This window comes from Aotus nancymaae, unplaced genomic scaffold (genome assembly GCF_030222135.1).
Source record: "Aotus nancymaae isolate 86718 unplaced genomic scaffold, 86718_ANA_hifiasm-v0.15.2.pri h1tg000059l, whole genome shotgun sequence".
NCBI lineage: Eukaryota > Metazoa > Chordata > Mammalia > Primates > Aotidae > Aotus > Aotus nancymaae.
The window spans coordinates 62578814-62597253 of NW_026988473.1; the positions used below are offsets into that span (position 1 = coordinate 62578814).

Here is an 18440-nt window from a genome sequence, read left to right on the forward strand (position 1 = left end):
GCACTAAGGAGTTCAGCATATTTGTTGAGTAAATGTTGTTTCTTTAGTGTCTACCAAAGCAACTGGGAAGCAATGAACAAAATCCAGCCCATCTCTGAACAGTAATGTACTCTACTCTCACAAGACCTGAGCTTCCATGAGACAGGTCTCTGAATTCTGTTTTTAGAATTAGTATCCATCATACCAAAATCTCAATCAGATGAGGGCTTGGGTCAGATCTAGATTTTGACAAGAAACATTTGCCTTTTAAAGCAAGTTATGATTCATTGACCTAATCCAACTAAGGTTCTGGTGATATTTTCTGAACTAAAGATCAGAACAGGTGATTTGGGAAAGAATATGGGCCACTTCTCAGTGAGGGTGGCAGTTTGGAAGATGTGGTGTGGAGGAAAATGTATTGGAAATTACGGACATTCTCAGTGACTTATGGTGACAGAAGATAGGATGTTGGAAATATGGATAAAGCCAGGAAACGTAGAGCCCTGGCTCTGCTACTTATTAGAACTGTGACCCAGGATGACCCACTCAACTTCCTCAACTTCAGTTTACTCTTTCAATCAAATGGGTATCATTATATCTGTTCCCCTAAAAAAAAAAAAAAATCACACGACTCACTTAAGACTCATGGATGTGAAAAACTTCAAATAGTAGAAAAATTTCCCATCAAATAGATGGTAACATGATAAAAGTTAGCCCACCCTGAAGAGTCCTCTGCTAATGATAATGTTTGAAATGCCTGTTTTAAAGAGGCTCGGAGGTACTACTCTTTCCTGCCGGAATGATTTTATTCTCAGTTGAGGACCAGCACATGAAATATGAAGACCCTCGCTCCTCTTCCATCTGCTGGGTCCTATGCAACACCTTTGCTGTACTTGGCAGAGCTGTCCCAGCTGAAAAGCATTTAGTCAGTTATGTCTCCCCAAAATCCTTTCCATAAGTTTTAAAACAGCTGTTGCTACCTCTTATTAAAAGCCAATTTAGCCTTTTCCTTTATGGTCTCAAAAATGAATCTAGCTAATGAAGTCCTTCTTCAAATTAAGGGTGAGAATAAGAATATGATGATAAAACAGCATAATTCATACTTATTGAGCATCATTCCTGCCCATATACTAAGCACTTTGTATTCATTACTTCATTTAATCCTCATGCTAGCCCTATGAGGTGGGTCCTGTTAGCAAGAGAAGAGAAGTTAAATCCTTTGTGTGTTGAAGCTGGGATTCAAACCGAAGCAGTCTGACTCCAGAGTATGTCCCTATCTGCTGAGCACATATTTTGTACCAGGTGCTGTGTTAGGGCCTGAGAACAAAAAGATGACTAGGACGTGGTATTTCTCCTCAAGGAGCTTAGAGTCTTTTAAGAGCACATATATCTGATTATTCTGAGACTTATTCTTAGAGCAATGTGGCCTATTTGGAAAATCAGGTACCACCTAATTAATGTAAATGTTTAAAAAGGAAGGAATTACTTTGCCTTTAGGGAATACTCTTCAAAGATAAAACTTACCAAAGTCAGGCCTTCTCTGAAAAGGAAAAGAAACGAACAAAACAAACAGACCATCTCCTCCCTGAGGTCAGGGGTCTGTTTGTCCCCTTGTCTCCAGACCCTGGCACAGGTACCTAGTACACAGTGGGTGCTCCATAGATGCCTGTTGGATGAATAAACACAGTAGAACTAAAAAGTAGTCCTTAAAATCTTTTGCTCTTGGGTCTCTTCCTCTCTCAGGCCACCCACCCTGGTTGCCAGCATCTTAATTCTGGTGGACCAGGGGCCATAACAGATGGGCAGGGTGACATGAGATGGGGTGGAAAGAGTGAAAGGTGTATGTATGTGGGGCAGGAGGAGGGAAAAACAAAAGTGCAATGGTGTTGTCAGAATCTTGAGGGGAGAATGACACTCCAGGTATATCAACCACCGGTTGACTGAAAACCCATGCCCTTTGGGCAATGGATGCTGTGACAAAACTGGGGATGTGGTAGCATCTAGACATCATGCTTATGGGGTGTATATACGTTTTTATATACACATTTCTTCTTTTATGCTTATACACAATCACACACACACAAAGACAACAGGAAAATAGAGGAAGGAAGACCATACCTTTAACTACCCTATCCAGATAGTGAGCTAGGGAGATAAAAGACAGGACATTTAAGGTAGGATCAAGTAAGTGCAATACCGCCTGCCACATAACCATGCCAGATGCTAAAGAGACAAAGGGATTGTGCTCCACGTTTGGGACTGGCCTATGCCATGGTCGGGAAAATAAAACCAAAGACAGGACGACACGAGAGAGGAGGAGGGAGAGCAAGCATTCTCCAGGAATGGTCAAAAGGAACTTCAACTCGTTCTGTGATCCAGGCATTTGGAAATGTGATCACAGAAACAAGAAGACATATGAATAAGGAAAACAGACCAAGGAGGATGGGAAGCTGCAAAAGTGGCCACACTCCCACTCTGCCAGCTTTGTCTGGCTTTACAGAAAACCAGAGCCTGTCCCTTTGACTACTCAGAGCAGCATCCAACCTCCCCACAGGTGAAGCAGCCATACCAAGAACAAGTGGTACCCCATCTGGGCATTTCCAAGAAGTTGGAATTTAGAAACATGCAAAATTTGAATCATCTCTGATATGTACTAGCGAAGGAGGCTGAGTCTTTGGTCAAATATATTGCTAGATTGTCTGTTTGCCATTCTTGAATTTTCCATGTACACATGTGCCCACATATGCTTGAATGCTGAATGCTTAGTGTTCTAAGTTAGATGCATCCCTCCTTTGTGCATCTTACACAGACTATGAGGTGCAGGTCAATGGATGTCACTGTAAAAAACAGGACAAAGAAAAGAAAACCCGACCACTTTTCAATGCTTATTAACTCTGAAGACAGAATGATGTGTGCTTTGTTTTCCAATGGAGGGGTTGTGTCCAAGCCTTGAATTATTTGGCCTTCTAAAGTTTTGCTTATTTGAGGATGGGTATCAAAGGTTGCTCTGAAGTAAACCCCACGGTGCATATATATGGGTGTCTGGCTGTGTGTTTAGAGCAGGGCAGGCCTTTTAATCCCCAGCATAAATCACTAATACTATTTCACCTGCCCTACCTAGGCTATAGCTATAGCCCTTTGAGGAGCTTCTCTTTCCCTATCTCTCCACACCTCCCCCTAGTGTGTTCTGCAAAGGCTACGTAGCTGGGCAGTCTCCTGAAGAATATGATGCCTTCAGTCAGGCTGCACTCCAGCTTCAGCTCAATTTCACACATGAATCAAAAGTCCATTAGACAGGACTGGACTGCAACGGTGTGGCCTTATCAGGAATCCCTAGGGCTCTTTAAACATTCTTACTCTCTTCAGAAAAAAAATATAAATTATATTTTTTCAATTCTCTGGATAGAACAGACATTGTTGTTCATCAACATATATTAGTCTCAAAGACTAGTGGATGAGAGGCTGTGTTCTCAGTTCAGGTATCCATGTGGTCTCTGGTTCAAGATGAAATACGCTTCTGGAGGCTGCACAGCAAGTGGAAAATTGGGAAGATGAAATTTTAGCTGAGGCCACATGCTTTTCTTAATTCTTATAGATGTTGTGGAGTCCATGAGATGCAGAATATAATAAAAGAGAGTACTTACTAAGCAGGGGTGAGTAAACAAAGCTATGGAATGCCAAGCAATGAAAAATGGGGACAGCTCACAAGAAAAATGGCCTAGGAAATATCTCTGGCTAAAGGGAAAGCTTTCTGGATTCTTGGTCCATCTGTCACTTTAGTCTTAGTCAAGCTAATTTGTCTAATTTTGCAAAGTGGCCTAAAATTTCTTATTATCTCATCTCCCAGGATATGCTATCAAAGAGTATGAATACATAGAATTCCCTAGCTCTGGTGGTTTTCTTAGCTTTCATATTTGCAGAATATTTTGGAGGGTCCTAATAATAAGTTCTCGTAATAACTCTGAATCCAGTTACAGAAGAGGTGGAGTGACCCTAGATTTCTTTCCCAGGGATGGCTAGGCTGGATGAGACTCCATCACTGGGATCCAAGTGGTCATATCACTGTGCAGCATCCACTTGGAGGGAGTTCTCTGAAGAAAATAACTTTGTTTCCAAACTTAGTGGTGGTATCTTGGTTCTGGTGGTTAAGTGAAGATTATATCCATTCTAAAGGGTAATCTCCCCAGGGCCAGTGGCTGACTTAAGAGAACTCCCTCTCTTCTAAAGCCATTTCAGTTTCCACAACCATGTAATCATGAAGAGCTCTATTCAGTGAAAGTATGTTTTGGATACCTTTACAAATTCTTACTAATTTCTCCAGACCATAGTTAGGAAAAGAAGTCACTGGAAATGGTTACCATCAGCATTGCAAGTTTTCAGGAGACAAGGGTAGTCATTCAAAACTTCAAATCCTGACTCCACAAATCAAAAGGGATTCCTTTGCTACAAAGAGCCCCCAAACCACACTGTGAATCCAAAAGCTGCTAACAGCTAGTTAATACCAAGTCCATGAGTTTTCCGGGAATGGAGCGGACCTGCCTTGTCTTTGGCTATTGAAAATGGGAGTGACAACCGAGTCTTTGAACTTTAGTGCCATGTATTTATAAAAGGCACATGTAGAAGTCCATAATGTAAGTTGCTTTTATTGTTTGAAAACCTTGGCACATATGCTCTTGAGTACAATTGTTTAAAAATTCATGATTTTAAAGTACCAACTTTTAGAAAAGATGATGCAGAGTCTGCATTATGGAAGGTGGATTCAGGAATTCATCAATGCCTGTACCTTTCTCTTCAGAACTTCAGGATGAAGACGATGGCAGTAGTCATGTTTCCTCTTGGGCCACACTTGTTTCTTTGGCATTGGACAAACGTTTCTCATGTTCCTACTATGTTCTTATCTCTGTGTGAAAAGTCGGAGATAGCAGTGACACTATAGCTATTGATGCTACAGACTGCGCTTTTGGCATGAGGTTGGTCTGTGCAGTCTCAGGTCTCTTTGGCATTTCTCTGATCACCAACATAAGAACTTCTTTCCTTGACTTGCCTCTACCAACAGAGGTTTCCAAAGGGTTCTCTTGGGATAATCTTAAGAATCTTCAGGGGCCCCCTATCCAAAGTTATGGAGAACATGGCAAGAGGCTTTCCATTCTTATTCTCCAGGAGACTCAGGGCAACTCTAATGGCTGCATCACTGGTACAGGTTAGGCCACAGGAAACAAGAATCACTACAGCAGGGGATGGGTTGGTGGTTCTAGTCATCCGAGCTTCTTTCAGACGGATGACACACCACCAAAGAGATGTTCTTGCTAAGCTCTTGGATTCATTAGTGCTCTTCTCTCTTTGGATAACTGGTCAGTGACACCCACACTGAGAGAAATTCACAAAGTCAGGTTCCCACCCTTACCACATGTGGGCTGAAGTCTCCCAGAATCATCAGCAAATCAAACTGGTGCTCTGATCACTTGAGGTAGATCCCTGTAAATTTTCTCTTTCTCCTTGTCAGAATCTGTCCTGTCAAGCCGCAGGTCCTGTTGTAAATGAATGCTTTCCAGTGGGATAACCATAGTATTATCACAGGTGCTGATACCTCATGAGTGATTTGTGGGCTCTCAGTTAAGGATTTGCTGATTATGAAAAAGAAATCTGAGAGCTATCATTCAAATGCAGACAAAGGGCCAGGCACGGTGGCACATACCTGTAATCTCAGCACTTTGGGAGGCCGAAGCTGGTGGATCACTTGAGGTCCAGAGTTCAAGACCAGCCTGGCCAACATGGCAAAACCCTGTCTCTACTAAAAATATCAAAATTAGCTGGGTGTGGTGGTGCACACCTGTAGTCTCAGCTACTCGGGAAGCTGAGGCAGCAGAATTGCTTGAACCCAGGAGGTGGAGGTTGCAGTGAGCTGAGATCATGCCACCATACTCTAGCTTGGGCAACAAAGCGAGACTCTGTCTTAAAACAAAACAAAGTAAAACAAAAAAAAAAATAACCAACCAAAAGTGAACAAAGCACTCCGGAAGATTTTGTGGCTGTTATTTATAATTTCTCTTCATTGGAAAGTCTGGTTTTGCTCACCCAAGTCATTGTATCTTCAGGGTATTATTTTGATCTTTACCCCCAGAGGAAGCTTTTGTTTAAAAATCATGATATCTAGAATTGGACAGCTCTCCTGAAGCCTGGTAAATAATTCTGTATATTTGGTACCTTGAACAATCACAGCTTTGGAGTCAAGGCTGGAATTTTATTAATGTAATCAGAACAGCTTCTGATTACATTTTCTACAGGTGTTTTCAAACTTTAGAGACAAGGGGCACTGAGGTGAATAGAAAAACCATGTAGAACTGATCCAAAATGTTAGCAGAATTTTCAAAGAAATTGGAAAAAAAGTTAACACCTTGTCAAATTTAACTATGATTTTCAGCTTTCTCACAGGAAATCAGAGGTCAAGCCCCAGACTTACAGAATCCATAAAACTCTTTGAAAAGACAACCAAAAATATGCGTTGGGTGACTCTCTGTCAATCATATACTTGATAAACAGATCCAAATCTATCCATCTTACCTTAACTTCTGGACTAGGAAAACTGGGTTTCACATGTGTAAGTGGGAGTATTAGTGTCATATAAGTTACAGTAAAAATGACTCCCTTTTTCTTCGTGAGATATTTTTAGGAGCAGGTGACTCAGTTTTGGGTTGATGGGTGTGCAGTTCTGTGGGCAGTGGAGGAAGGGGCTGGAATTCTGTCACCCTTGGGGATCTCTTCCAGCCACCCCATTCTGTAATTCATGGATAGAGAAACTGAAGCCTCAGGCAACCATGTGGTCTGGCCCTGGTGCTTTTACCAAAGACCCTTCTTCAAGATGCAAAGAGACAGGTGATTCCTAACATAAAGAATTAGGATTGAATGTGAAATATTTTTGCTGTCAAATTCCCTTTTATTCTGAAAACCAACCTCTCTTGAGAAGAATCAAGTAGCTTCCATGAAAGATAAGGTGAGCCAAAGGCTCTAAAAGATGATATTAAAAAAGAAGATATTTAATTCCTACTATAATCGTCTGCTCTGGGAAATGTCATTGGGGTAAAAAGGTTCTTAATGCTGGGGACTTGGCCATTAGAGGCCCAGATTTGTCTTGTTCTTTAAATTCTGTATTCCTGGTATATGGTAATCAAGCCATTCCTTCCTGTTTATGCAGGGCGGCAGTATGTAAATAAACAGGCCCACCTCTTTTTTTGCTTCCACTGCCTAGAGGTCTCTAAATCAGTGTCATGGATACCAGCTCTTTCTCTGCTGTGGGAAATAACTATTGCAGCTAGAAGCTAGCTGCACGATAATGACCTTTTGTATAACAATGAAATCTGATAACAAGAGAAAATTTAACACTTTGAATTTCTAACTTTTCACATCAGCAGTTTTTTTCTTTTCCTAAATCACCCTCACAGGGAGTAAAGTTCTCTGGAAACAAGGAAATGCTTCTTGTTACCATCAAAGACTAAAAATGAAATTTTCCTTCTCATTTCTATTTCAACAAGAAAAGGATGGCACCATTGTTTCTCTACTTTGCCTCCCCTCCCCCTTTCCTTATATCCCACAGGGTTATTGAAGTGTTCCTTCAGCACAAGGGTATTGAGTTTCTCGTGGGGACGCAGCTGGCCACAGGCAAAGACCCACAGACAAGGTTACCATGCAGGAAAATTAGACAAGGACAAAGAAAATGCTCACCACACAATGAGAGGTAGTAATAGAATTCCCAGCCAAAGTCCTTTCAACTGAGCACTATGACTAGTCCATTGCGTCTTCAATGTCCTATGACATTTCTTTGGTATTTAGGACTGTCAACCTTCTTCTTATATTTTGCATATTTACCTTGATGTATTTCTTATCTGGAGAGGAAAAGGCATCTGCAAACCCAAGGTGATATCTGTTCTTGAAGAGTGACAACAGAGTATACAGGGGAGGTAGAAGAGGATGATTTGACTTCTTGGCATCCAAATAAAAGGGACATTCTTAAAGCCAGGCTGATGAATATCCAGAAAACACTACAAATAAAACAGCCTGCCCACAAGCCCTGACATGAATCATCTGTGACTAGGGAGAATTTCCCTAGGATGAAATGCGTTTATCTTACAACATTTTTGTCCAACATTTGCAAATGTTTTGGGAGTTTGGTAAGATGAGCTGGGAACTCTGTAAGCAAGTGACAGCAAACAGAATGGGCCCTCTCTGGGCTCTGCCTTTTTTTTTTTAAATAGGTATGGGCTTTCTTCTGCGCATGGGCTTTCTTCTGGGCTGGGAGGCTAAAAGTTTGGTTCATCCTCAGTCATGCAGAAAAGGGAACGTGAGGGGAAAACAGAGTTTAAAGAGGCTCCTTGGATGACCAGGGCCACTTCTCACTAAGGGGTTTCCAGGACAATTTTAAGGAAGGATGACACCGATATAAAGAAGCCATCAAGGAGCACACAGTGAGATGACGCGGCACAACCTGCAGAGGCTGACACAGTGGCTGCCATTGCTACGGAGTGGCTCTGTTGAGGGTGGGGCTGAGTGCAACCTCAATGACAGGGCACAGCCTCCAGGAGGGACAGGAGCAGGTGCCTCAGTAGAAAACCTGGGCTTTGCCATGCAAGGGCTGCAGAGCAAGCAGCTGGTAAGGAAAAATCAAGTGTCAAATCCCTGTTCTACCTCTTTAAGTTCCGTGACCTTAAGCCTCAGGTCCTTGAAAATGAGGAAATAATACATACTGTTTCACAGGGTGGTTGTAAGGAGTATAAAATAATGCAGTTAAAGTTCTTAGCACAGCTCTAGGCAAGTTGTAAATACTTAAAAATCAGAAGCCATTATTATTATTATTAATATTAATAAATGTAAGGCGTTCCATGGCCAATTATAAACTCGGGATGTTGCAGGGGCAGGGACCAAGGACATAAACTAACTTTAGGCTACAAAAAAGAACAAGGAAGACTAAAAAAACCCACAAGGTATAAGAGGTAGCTCTGTTTGCTCAAAATTCCTTTGTCTCTCAAAAGCTGTGGGGCTTGTCTTCCAGTTTCTCTAAGACCCAAGAGGTCACTTTCCGAGCCAGAAAGGCACCTGGAATCCTGCCTTCTAAAGCCATGTGCTCACCATCTGATCACAGACCCTTCATTTAAAAAAATAAAAAATAAAAATGGAAGGGGAAGAAGTTAAAACACACATACACAAACCAGTTGATTCAATAAAGAGCTTTTGGTGAGTGCTCATTCCAGGATAATAAACCAAGCGAAACGTCTGGCTGAATTTAAAATCAACAAAACCAGCAGGAAAGGCAGAAAGAAGGGAACGAAGTGATCAGCTTGTTTTCAAAGCTGCCAACAGAGCTGCTTCAGCAGGAGCTGCTGCCGAGAAGCCCCCAAGGGAGGGGAAAGGAGACAAATGCAGACAGGATGGAAGCTGAGGATGGGGAAGATCCCAGCCCTAATGGACTCCACATGTGGCCTTAGGGCCTGTGGGGAGCTCTCCCCAGGATTCCAGACCTCTTGGGGAATTCTGACCTAGGAGCCCAGTGGGCATGGAGGGCTCAGAGCCAAGCCCCAGTCATCCCAGCCAGATAATGCATTGGATAATAATGGCTGCATGTACTGGGCACTCCTATGCCAGCCTTTGCTAAGCTCTTTACATGTATTATTATCCCCATTTTGCGAGTGAGGAAACTGAGGCTCAGCGTGTTGACAGGGCTTGTCCACAGCTGCTAAGAGGTGGTCATTAGCCTCATTCCTGAACACAAACCTCCTTGACACAGAGCTATACTGCATTTAGCCTGGGAGGAGCTGAACAACAAGGTGTGCTAACCAGCTAACCAGGACCGGGGAAATGGAAATTGGAAGGAATAAGGTTGAAAATATCAAATTGTGAGTTTAAATCCAACTGATGGCTAGGAAATGCCAGTCGTAATGCCTCCAGATGAAAGGACTTTCTTTCCCATCCCCACATGCGATGAGGGCTCAGGCTGGCCCTGAAATGCCCCGACAGACAAAGGTGTCCTGCAGACCAGAGAAGATCCCCGGGAATCTCGGCCCGCCATACCGATGGTGCAGTGTTCACCATTCCAGCCAGGGCTGCACTCGCATTTGCCGTCGCGGCAGGTCCCATGCTCGGCACAGCGCGGGTGGCAGGCCCGCTGGTCGCAGGCTGCCCCCATCCAGCCATCCTCGCAGCGACAGGTGCCCCCTACGCACACGCCATGGCCGCCACAGTCAGCAGCACAGATCTCTGTAGGGAGGAGAAAAAGGAGGGAGGACACCAGGGCCAGGAGGGGAGGCAGCGGCCAGAGGGGCAGGGGAAGGAGGAGAGACAGACAAACAAGTATTGAGCAAGTCATTGTTGGAAACCAGAGTCACACTTGGTTACATACCTGGGTTTCTGTGACAAATCGGGATTCCAGAGACTCGGGAGACTAATCTCTGTGGACAACGACCCTTGAACGAGAACAATTCTCTGAGCAGAAGCCTGCCCTGTGCCCGTTTCCCCACCAAAAGAGGAGGATTGAAGAGCTTGGCTCAATTTGCTTCTCTCTCTTGCCAGCCTGTCCCTGCCTTTGTGCTTGCCCCTTCCAAAGGGGACCAGCCTTCTGAACAGACGTCAGGAAACGTCAAATTTAATTAAAAACCGGTTATGTGTGAAAACAAAGTAAGGATGAGTCCCCATAGCCAAATGAAGTGCTGTGGTCTGGCTGTGCATGTGATGAGTTCTGGGGCCTGCATTTCATGACTGCCTGGACTCTGATTGAAGTTGGGCATAGGAGGGAGGCTGAACCCCACCCACTATGGGCATACTCTGGGTTGGTGTCCAAAACCTGCAGTTTGTTCTGTGCTTTTGCTGGGTTTATTCTCAGTCTTTCAGCTTCCTGCTTCCTTACCCCAACTCCAAGAACCATCTAAATGGGGTTTCAGAGCCAAAGCAAACGGTTTGGAGTGGGGGCCAGAGTGAAGCTGCCCGCCCTTCACAAAGGCCCATCTGTGAGATGGTGCAAAACACACATGGCCCGATTCACAAGCCCCTCAGGCTCCAGGCCAGCTACAGCTTCATGCTTACTGGAGGCGGAGGTGGTAAAGTCTTCCAAAATGCAACTGCTCTTTAGGAAACAGGTCGAGCAACCATGTCCACTGAAGCTCTCTGCCAGGGCTCTGATAGAGAAAGACTCTGACTTGATTCTCATGCCTCGTAGCCCAACATGCTTCAAATTCACATGAAAATCTCAACCCTTTTCATTTCTTTCAAACTATATTAGCTGGCACCTCTGTCAAGGTGCATTTGCTCATCTCCCTTCCAAGCTGCACGCTTAGTTTACAAGCTGCTAATACCTTAGCTACTTTGAAAAAGAATTAGGTCTCAGAGGCTTAGACCTTCCTACCAGTCTACAAGACAATGAATAAAATGTTTGAGATTTTAAAAATATTAAGAGTTACAATGCATTTTGTGTTTCTGTGCCAGACATCCTGCCAAGCACATTACCTCAAAAGGGAGGTGCTAATTGTACAGTAACACATCAGATTCTTCAGCGGTAAAGTGGGAAGGGATGTCTGACCTTGAGCCAGGGACCTGGGTTCTACGCCAGACTCAGGAACTTCGAAGCTGTGTGACCTTCTAAGCAACAGTTCCTGGTCTGGATACTGTGAGCTGCATGATGCCGCCTTGCAGCAGCCCTTTGCTGACCTAACTGGGCTCTGGCGAGCACCCAGTGAAATAGATGACAAAAAAGCATGACAAAGATCAAGTAACTCAAGAAAGGTTTCCTGAATTGAGGTCAGCACAGTGAGCTTTAGACAGGGAGTCTAGGAGGTTTGTGAGATGTATGCCTGCTCAGCCACTAATCTGCTGTGTGGCCTTGGGGAAGTCACTTCCTTTCTTCTGGGTATCAGTTTCCTCATCTGTTGCAGGTGGAACCTGATGTCGTTTAAGTTTCCTTCAGGCTATAAGAATGTGGGATTCTATGACAGAGCACCCTCCCTGTTAGATAGTGTAATCTACCCCCAAGAACTGGCTGAAAAGTAACCCCTCCTCTGAGAAATCTCCTGTAATTCACCCTGTGGGTTATTCACTTGCTTCTTTCTTTCCCATTTTTACATGGTAGAGTGTTTTTCTGTTTCTGAGTCTGTCTTACCAGTAGTCTAGGAACAACCTGAGGCTGGTCTAATTCCTCTGATCACCTCTGTCCCTGGTACCCAGCACAGATCCTGGTATAGAATAAACCTCTTATTAAGGTTCGTTGGATGATGGATGAATCAGGGTACGCCTGGGAATATAGGTGTCTGAGAATGGTAGACATTCACCACACCCCACTTAGCCTGGCTGAAAGTCCAACCAGGCCCACCTGTCTCTAGCAACCTGCCTGTATGGGACTGTCCCACATGAGGACAGGGCTGTGGAGCTACATCAAGCTACATCAACATCCCCTAGGATGTTGCTCAAGCTCCTTTCCCTTCTTGCTCACGTAGACAACAACCTGGGCTTGCCTTAAGATAAAGAATGACAATCTCCAGGCCCCAGGACATCCTGGGTCCAGTCTCCGTAATTCCCATTTCTTCTACACAACATTGAAAGGGCAATGACCTCCTGGTGACTCTGGAGGCCAGGGCTGGGGTCAGGGCTGGAACTTGCCCTTGAGAGCCCTTGGAGAGATGACAAATCAGCTTAGTATTTGTTTGGGTTTACTCAGCACTTTTTCCACGTGGTGGTTTATGGTGGGAAAGTAAACAGTAGACAGCACACTATTCACTGAGGTGTGAGCCAGGAGAAGGGCGGGCTGCTGGGGCCAAAGCCACAGTGTTTTCAGGCAGCAGAGCACATGGAGCCCATCACGAACCAAGAGAAGAGGCAGGCTTTTCCCCACAGTGAACTTCCAGACTTCAGGTCTTAGCTAAAAGGTACTTCATTCCCTTTATTAAGTCACCTGGAGACAGTATGGATGAAAGACAGTAGACTTGGAATCAGATGTGATTCCAAATCTCAGTTCTGCCAGCTCTGTGACCTACTCAATAGCTGCAAGCTTCCTTTTCTTCCTCTGAAAGGTGGGGGTGATAATGGCAATCACATCAGAGGCTTCTTCCTGCCTTATATATAGCAGGTATCAATAAATTCATGGTAATTCATGTAGTCTTCTAATAATATCCACACACGCCTACTATACGCTAGATACTATTCCTGGTGCTAGAAATACAGAGATAAGATATAATGTCTGCCCCCCAGGAGATCACAGTCCAGATAAAGCACAAACTAATATTGGCATTCAAAAGATTATCCAAATATCCTACAGCTATTACTCATGTCTGCACCTTTTTGCTATGTACAATGGATTAAAGAACATGGAACTCAGGATCAGACAGGTCTGATCTACCCATGGCTTTGCCACTTACTCGCTGGGTGATCTGCAAGTTGCATGTTATACAATTCATTGAGCCTTGCTTTCCATTTCTGTAAAAAGGGGTTAATAATTCCCACTACATCAATTTCACAGGGTTGGTGTTAGATCAAATGAGGTAATATGTGGGAAAGCCTTGTTTCATTAAACTAATGCTCACATCAAGTTTTATAGTTTGCAAAGCACTCTTCATGGACAATTTCTCATTAAACTATCACAACAATGCTGTGAGAACGCCTGGCTATTATCCTTTTTAGAGGGGTGGATACTGAGGCCCAGATAGTATAAGGACATTCTATGAGGTCACGTGATCATCTAGTGCCTTTTCATTGTTTGACAATCCTTGAAATAGTACTTCAAGGCAGGCATTTTACAGACAAGGAAACTAAGCTTCAGAACAGGCAAGGAAGGCTGACCTGTCACGGGTAGGCTTCCCTTTGAGGGAAACTCTCAGCTTTTCCAGAAGACCCTGACCTCCTGCCACTTCCGGCCCTGCTTATCCTTCGTTACATCCAAGTCAGACCCTGAATATATAAAATGAAATTAGATCCTCTACACAGAGTTTCCCAGGCACTTAGTCTCACCCTTCCCATCTGGAGACTGTGGCTCCGTCCATCCAAACACCCAACTTCCTTGCCAGTTTACACTAGATGTGATCTCCTGGCGTGAAGTTAAAGTGACCTGGTGACTAGGCACCCCTCCACCAGCACTTTACAAGCTGGGTTGTGAGCTCTCACACATTTGAACGCAAGGAGCCTGAACCAAGCAACCTTGATGTTTACGGGGTGCCAGCTGATGGTAACACAGCCTGGGAGTGCTTGCGTTCTCTGCAGATGGGCCTGTCTGACTGAGTGAAGGGACCCATAGACTCAAGATGAGAGTAGAAACCTGAGACTCTACTTTATCATTTGGCCTCAAGTCACAGTCCCTATTGTTTCTTTTTTTCAAATACCTTGAAACAAAAGGAACTGTTTTATTTTTCCTTCTCAGATTCTGCTTTGACATTAAAGCAGATATAACTTCCTGAAGTGACTAGTGAAAACTAAACAGGATGATGCTAAAGAATGTGCTTTGACAGCTCATATGTCTTTTACATAACGTAAGTGGTCCTTTGTGAAATGTGGGTCACAGTTCCTCTCCTAGTCACAACTTTCCTTATGTAAAATGGGGATGACATCAACTACTACACTTTGGAGGACTGCTGTAGGAATTCCTTTCATTTGGTTGATTTCTTGGGTGCTCCCTGTGTGCAAGCCCCACAGTGGGAACTGGAGATTCCATGGTGATTATGACAGGCATATATTTTCCTGACCTCAAGGAGTTTACATTCTAGCATGGCAGACAGATAAAACCTATAAATTCATCATGAATAAAAGTATAGCTTCTAACATAGTGCGTGGCACATATTCAGGATATAATAAAGACACACATTTTTATAAGGAAATGAGATGTAGTGGCAAGTACACTAGACTTAACTCAGAAGATCAGATGTGAATTCTGGCTTTTGCAACATACACAATAACAAGGGAAGGTTTGATAAATGATAGTTGGCTTTCACATGACCAACATCAGAGCTTTCTGAATGAATGTTGGAGGGCTGGGGTCTGGGAGGAATCTTTTGAAGTACTAGGAGTACACAAGCCATAGGGTAGACTTGGGTTTAGATTTCCCAGCTGTGGGTCCTTGGGAAACTTAATCTCTCCGAGCCAAAATTCTTTACTCCTAAAATGAGGAGAGTAATAAAGGTCCCTGTCCAGGATGAGTGGTGAGAACTGAAAAAAACAGTTTATGTGAAAAGCTTGACTGGGCATGGTGGCTCATGTCTGTAATCCCAGCACTTCGGGAGGCTGAGGTGGGCAGATCATGAGATCAAGAGATTGAGACCATCCTGACCAACATGGTGAAACCCTGTCTCTGATAAAAATGCAAAAATTAGCTAGGCGTGGCGGTGCGTGCCTGTAGTCCCAGCTACTCGGGAGGCTAAGGCAGGAGAATTGTTTGAACCCGGGAGGTGGAGGTTGCAGAGAGCCGAGATCATGCCACTGCACTCCAGCCTGGCGACAGAGTAAGACTCCGTCTCAAAAAAAAAAAAGAAAAGCTCTATGTACACTATGCTGTGTATATGACTCACTGATGAGGACCTAAGATGATTCCATCACCACAGCTCCAAGTCACCCAGCAGAGGAACGTGTTTCTGAAGAACAAAATATTTGCTTTTCCTCTGGTCACCTAGCATGGCACCATCAGCCAAGAATATAAAAACCTAGGTAGAAGCCATTCGTATTTGTAGTCTGGACTTCCTCTCAAAAGCAGGGGAAAATCTCCAACTGTCCTAAAATTCCTATTCCAAGCTTATAGAGTTCTTGACTGAACTGTACAGGTCCTTGGAGATGAATCTGGCCAAGCATGAGCTCTTCATCTACAGAAAATCAAATCCACAGCACTGCCCTTTCCCTACCCTGCCTCTTCCTTGCCTCACTCGTGCACTGTCTTCTCTCTAGACTGGAAGCCCACCTGATGGGAAGGTTCCCTGGCACTAGCACCAGGTGTTGCCCAGCATGGCTTTCAACAAAAGTTTGTTGGAAGAATAGATGGCCTCTTTTTCTGGCTGGAACCATGGAGGGTGTAGAAGAGAAGAAGAAGAAGGTTCCTGCTGTGCCAGAAAACCTTAAGAAAAGGCGAAGAAATTTCACAGAGCTAAAGATCAAGGGCCTGAGAAAGAAGTTTGCCCAAAAGATGCTTCAAAAGGCAAGGAGGAAGCTTATCTATGAAAAAGTGAAGCACTATCACCAGGAATATAGGCAGATGTACAGAAATGAAATTCAAATGGTGCAGATAGCAAGAAAAACTGGCAACTTCTATATACCTGCAGAACCCAAACTGGCGTTTGTCATCAGGATCATAGGTATCAATGGTGTGAGCCCAAAGGTCCAAAAGGTGTTGCAGCTTCTTTGCCTTCGTCAAATCTTCAGTGGAACCTTTGTGAAGCTCAACAAGGCTTCGGTTAACATGCTGAGGATCGTAGAGCCATATACTGCACGGGGGTACCCAAATCTGAAGTCAGTAAATGAACTAATCTACAAGTGTGGTTATGGCAAAATCATTAAGAAATGAATTGCTTTGACAGACAACACTTCGATGACTTGATCTCTTGGTAAATATGGCATCATCTGCATGGAGGATCTGATTCATGAGATCTATACTGTTGGAAAACACTTTAAAGAAGCAAATAACTTTCTGTGGTCCTTCAAATTATCTTCTCCATGAGGCAGAATGAAGAAAAAGTCCGCTCATTTTGTAGAAGGTGGAAATGCTGGCAACAGGAAGGACGAGATCAACGGGCTTATTAGAAGAATGAACTAAGGTGTCTACCATGATTATTTTTCTAAGCTGGTCGGATAATAAACAGTACCTGTTCTCAAATTGAAAAAAAAAAAAAAAAGAATAGATGAATGAAGAAAAGCTTCAAGGAAGAGGTGTATGTCAGCTGACGTGACTATTTCAGTGCCATGTTGTACACAAGTTATTTTGTTAACTATATTCAAGTAAAGGCTTAGTGTCCTTTGTGCCTAAGCTCCTTGGAAACTCAGTTCCTCCAATCTCTCTGTGCAAACTCTGTGATTTAAAACAATGCCTTGGTCCTTACACCTACAGACACACCTTCTTCATGCTAATGCCCAAGCTACACCTGCTATCTTTCTAGGATGTGGAAGGAGGTGAACACACGAGTAAGGGGCGAAAGGGCAGGGAAAAAGACATAGGTTTGGCTCTTGGTTAATTATGCCAAAAAATATATATGTACAGGAAAAGCTGCCCCAGGCTCCTCTCATTAAATGTTAATCCCCATACAAGCCCAGATGAAGCCTGGGACCTATCACAGCTACGTTTTAATTTGTCTGGACTTACTTTACAATCCTGTTCATTAAAATAGCTGGTAGGAAAAGCTGTGCCTTTGTCCTAAAGGGAAAGACTTATGTATAATTTTTCCATAAAATTTATTCTACTTGGAAAGATGCTCAAAATTGATACAAGTAAGGGGTAGAAAGGCCCCTACCCAAAGATCTGCACACCTTCCTGCTCAACAAGGAGCAGGTGCAGATGAAACTGTTTCTAAAATTCCATTCATGTGGAAACAGACTCTCCGCCCCATGGGACCTCCTGGGAAGTACTTTCATAAGTCTGCATTTAGCACTAAAAGAGATAATAAATAAAACTGTTCTATTTTGCTGAGGACCTGAGATTCTACAAGTGACCTTAAGAAATTTTAACAGAGGGTTAATTTTGAACGATTCCTGGATTTTTTGTTTTATCACTAACTCATCTGAGTTACTGCACAACTAGGGGAGTTTATCTTTTAATTTTAAAGGATTCCTGGATTTTTTGTTTTATCACTAGCTCATCTGAGTTACTGCACAACTAGGGGAGTTTATCAGAAATTCTGGCATACTTAAAGTCCAAGCCAAACTATTACTAGTCAGCATTAGAGGCAACAATAAGAAAATGCAGTACCTTCAATGCTCCAGAACTGCTGTTGTCAGAACACAAATATTAACTCATTAAACCCTCACAAGAGTTCTGCAATGACGCTTTCACTCCCATAGCATAGTTGTGGAAACAGCTTAGAGACATTAAATGCTCAAAGGTACTTAGCTAGAAATGAAACATGTCTGTGATTCATTTGATTTTTGGCCTATGAGTTGTGGGATCAGGTTTAGACAATACCTCAGACGTAGTATGAGAGTATCCTCTGATTGTTAATTACATCTTAGATCATGGCCCCAGCTAGACTATAAGATCTCTGGAATCAGTGTTTGAGTTTCCTCCCTCACCCCAACTCAATGCTGACTTTATTAAGTATTTTTCCTTTTGTCTATTTGTCTGTTCATCCTCCATCTGTCTACTCATCCATCAGCCCATCTATCTGTCCATCTACCAAAAGGTCTAATCACCTAACCAGCTATCTATCTCCACACTAAGTGTCCATCCATCCATTCATCCCTCCATCTGTCCATCCATCCACTGTGTGAGTTACAGTGTATGTGTGGGCAGGTTACTTTATCTCTCTGTG

At 43.4% G+C, this 18440-nt stretch overlaps 1 protein-coding gene and 1 pseudogene across 1 annotated transcript in view; one reads left to right on the top strand and one right to left on the bottom strand.

Annotated features, from left to right (window-relative positions):
• The window catches only part of TENM4 (teneurin transmembrane protein 4), a 1737111-nt gene that overhangs the window by 114758 nt on the left and 1603913 nt on the right, over positions 1-18440 (bottom strand). The window contains 1 exon segment of the mRNA XM_064365345.1: positions 10039-10224. Coding sequence (XP_064221415.1) covers positions 10039-10224 — 186 coding nt within the window.
• Positions 15989-16735, top strand: LOC105728967 (large ribosomal subunit protein uL30-like; annotated as a pseudogene).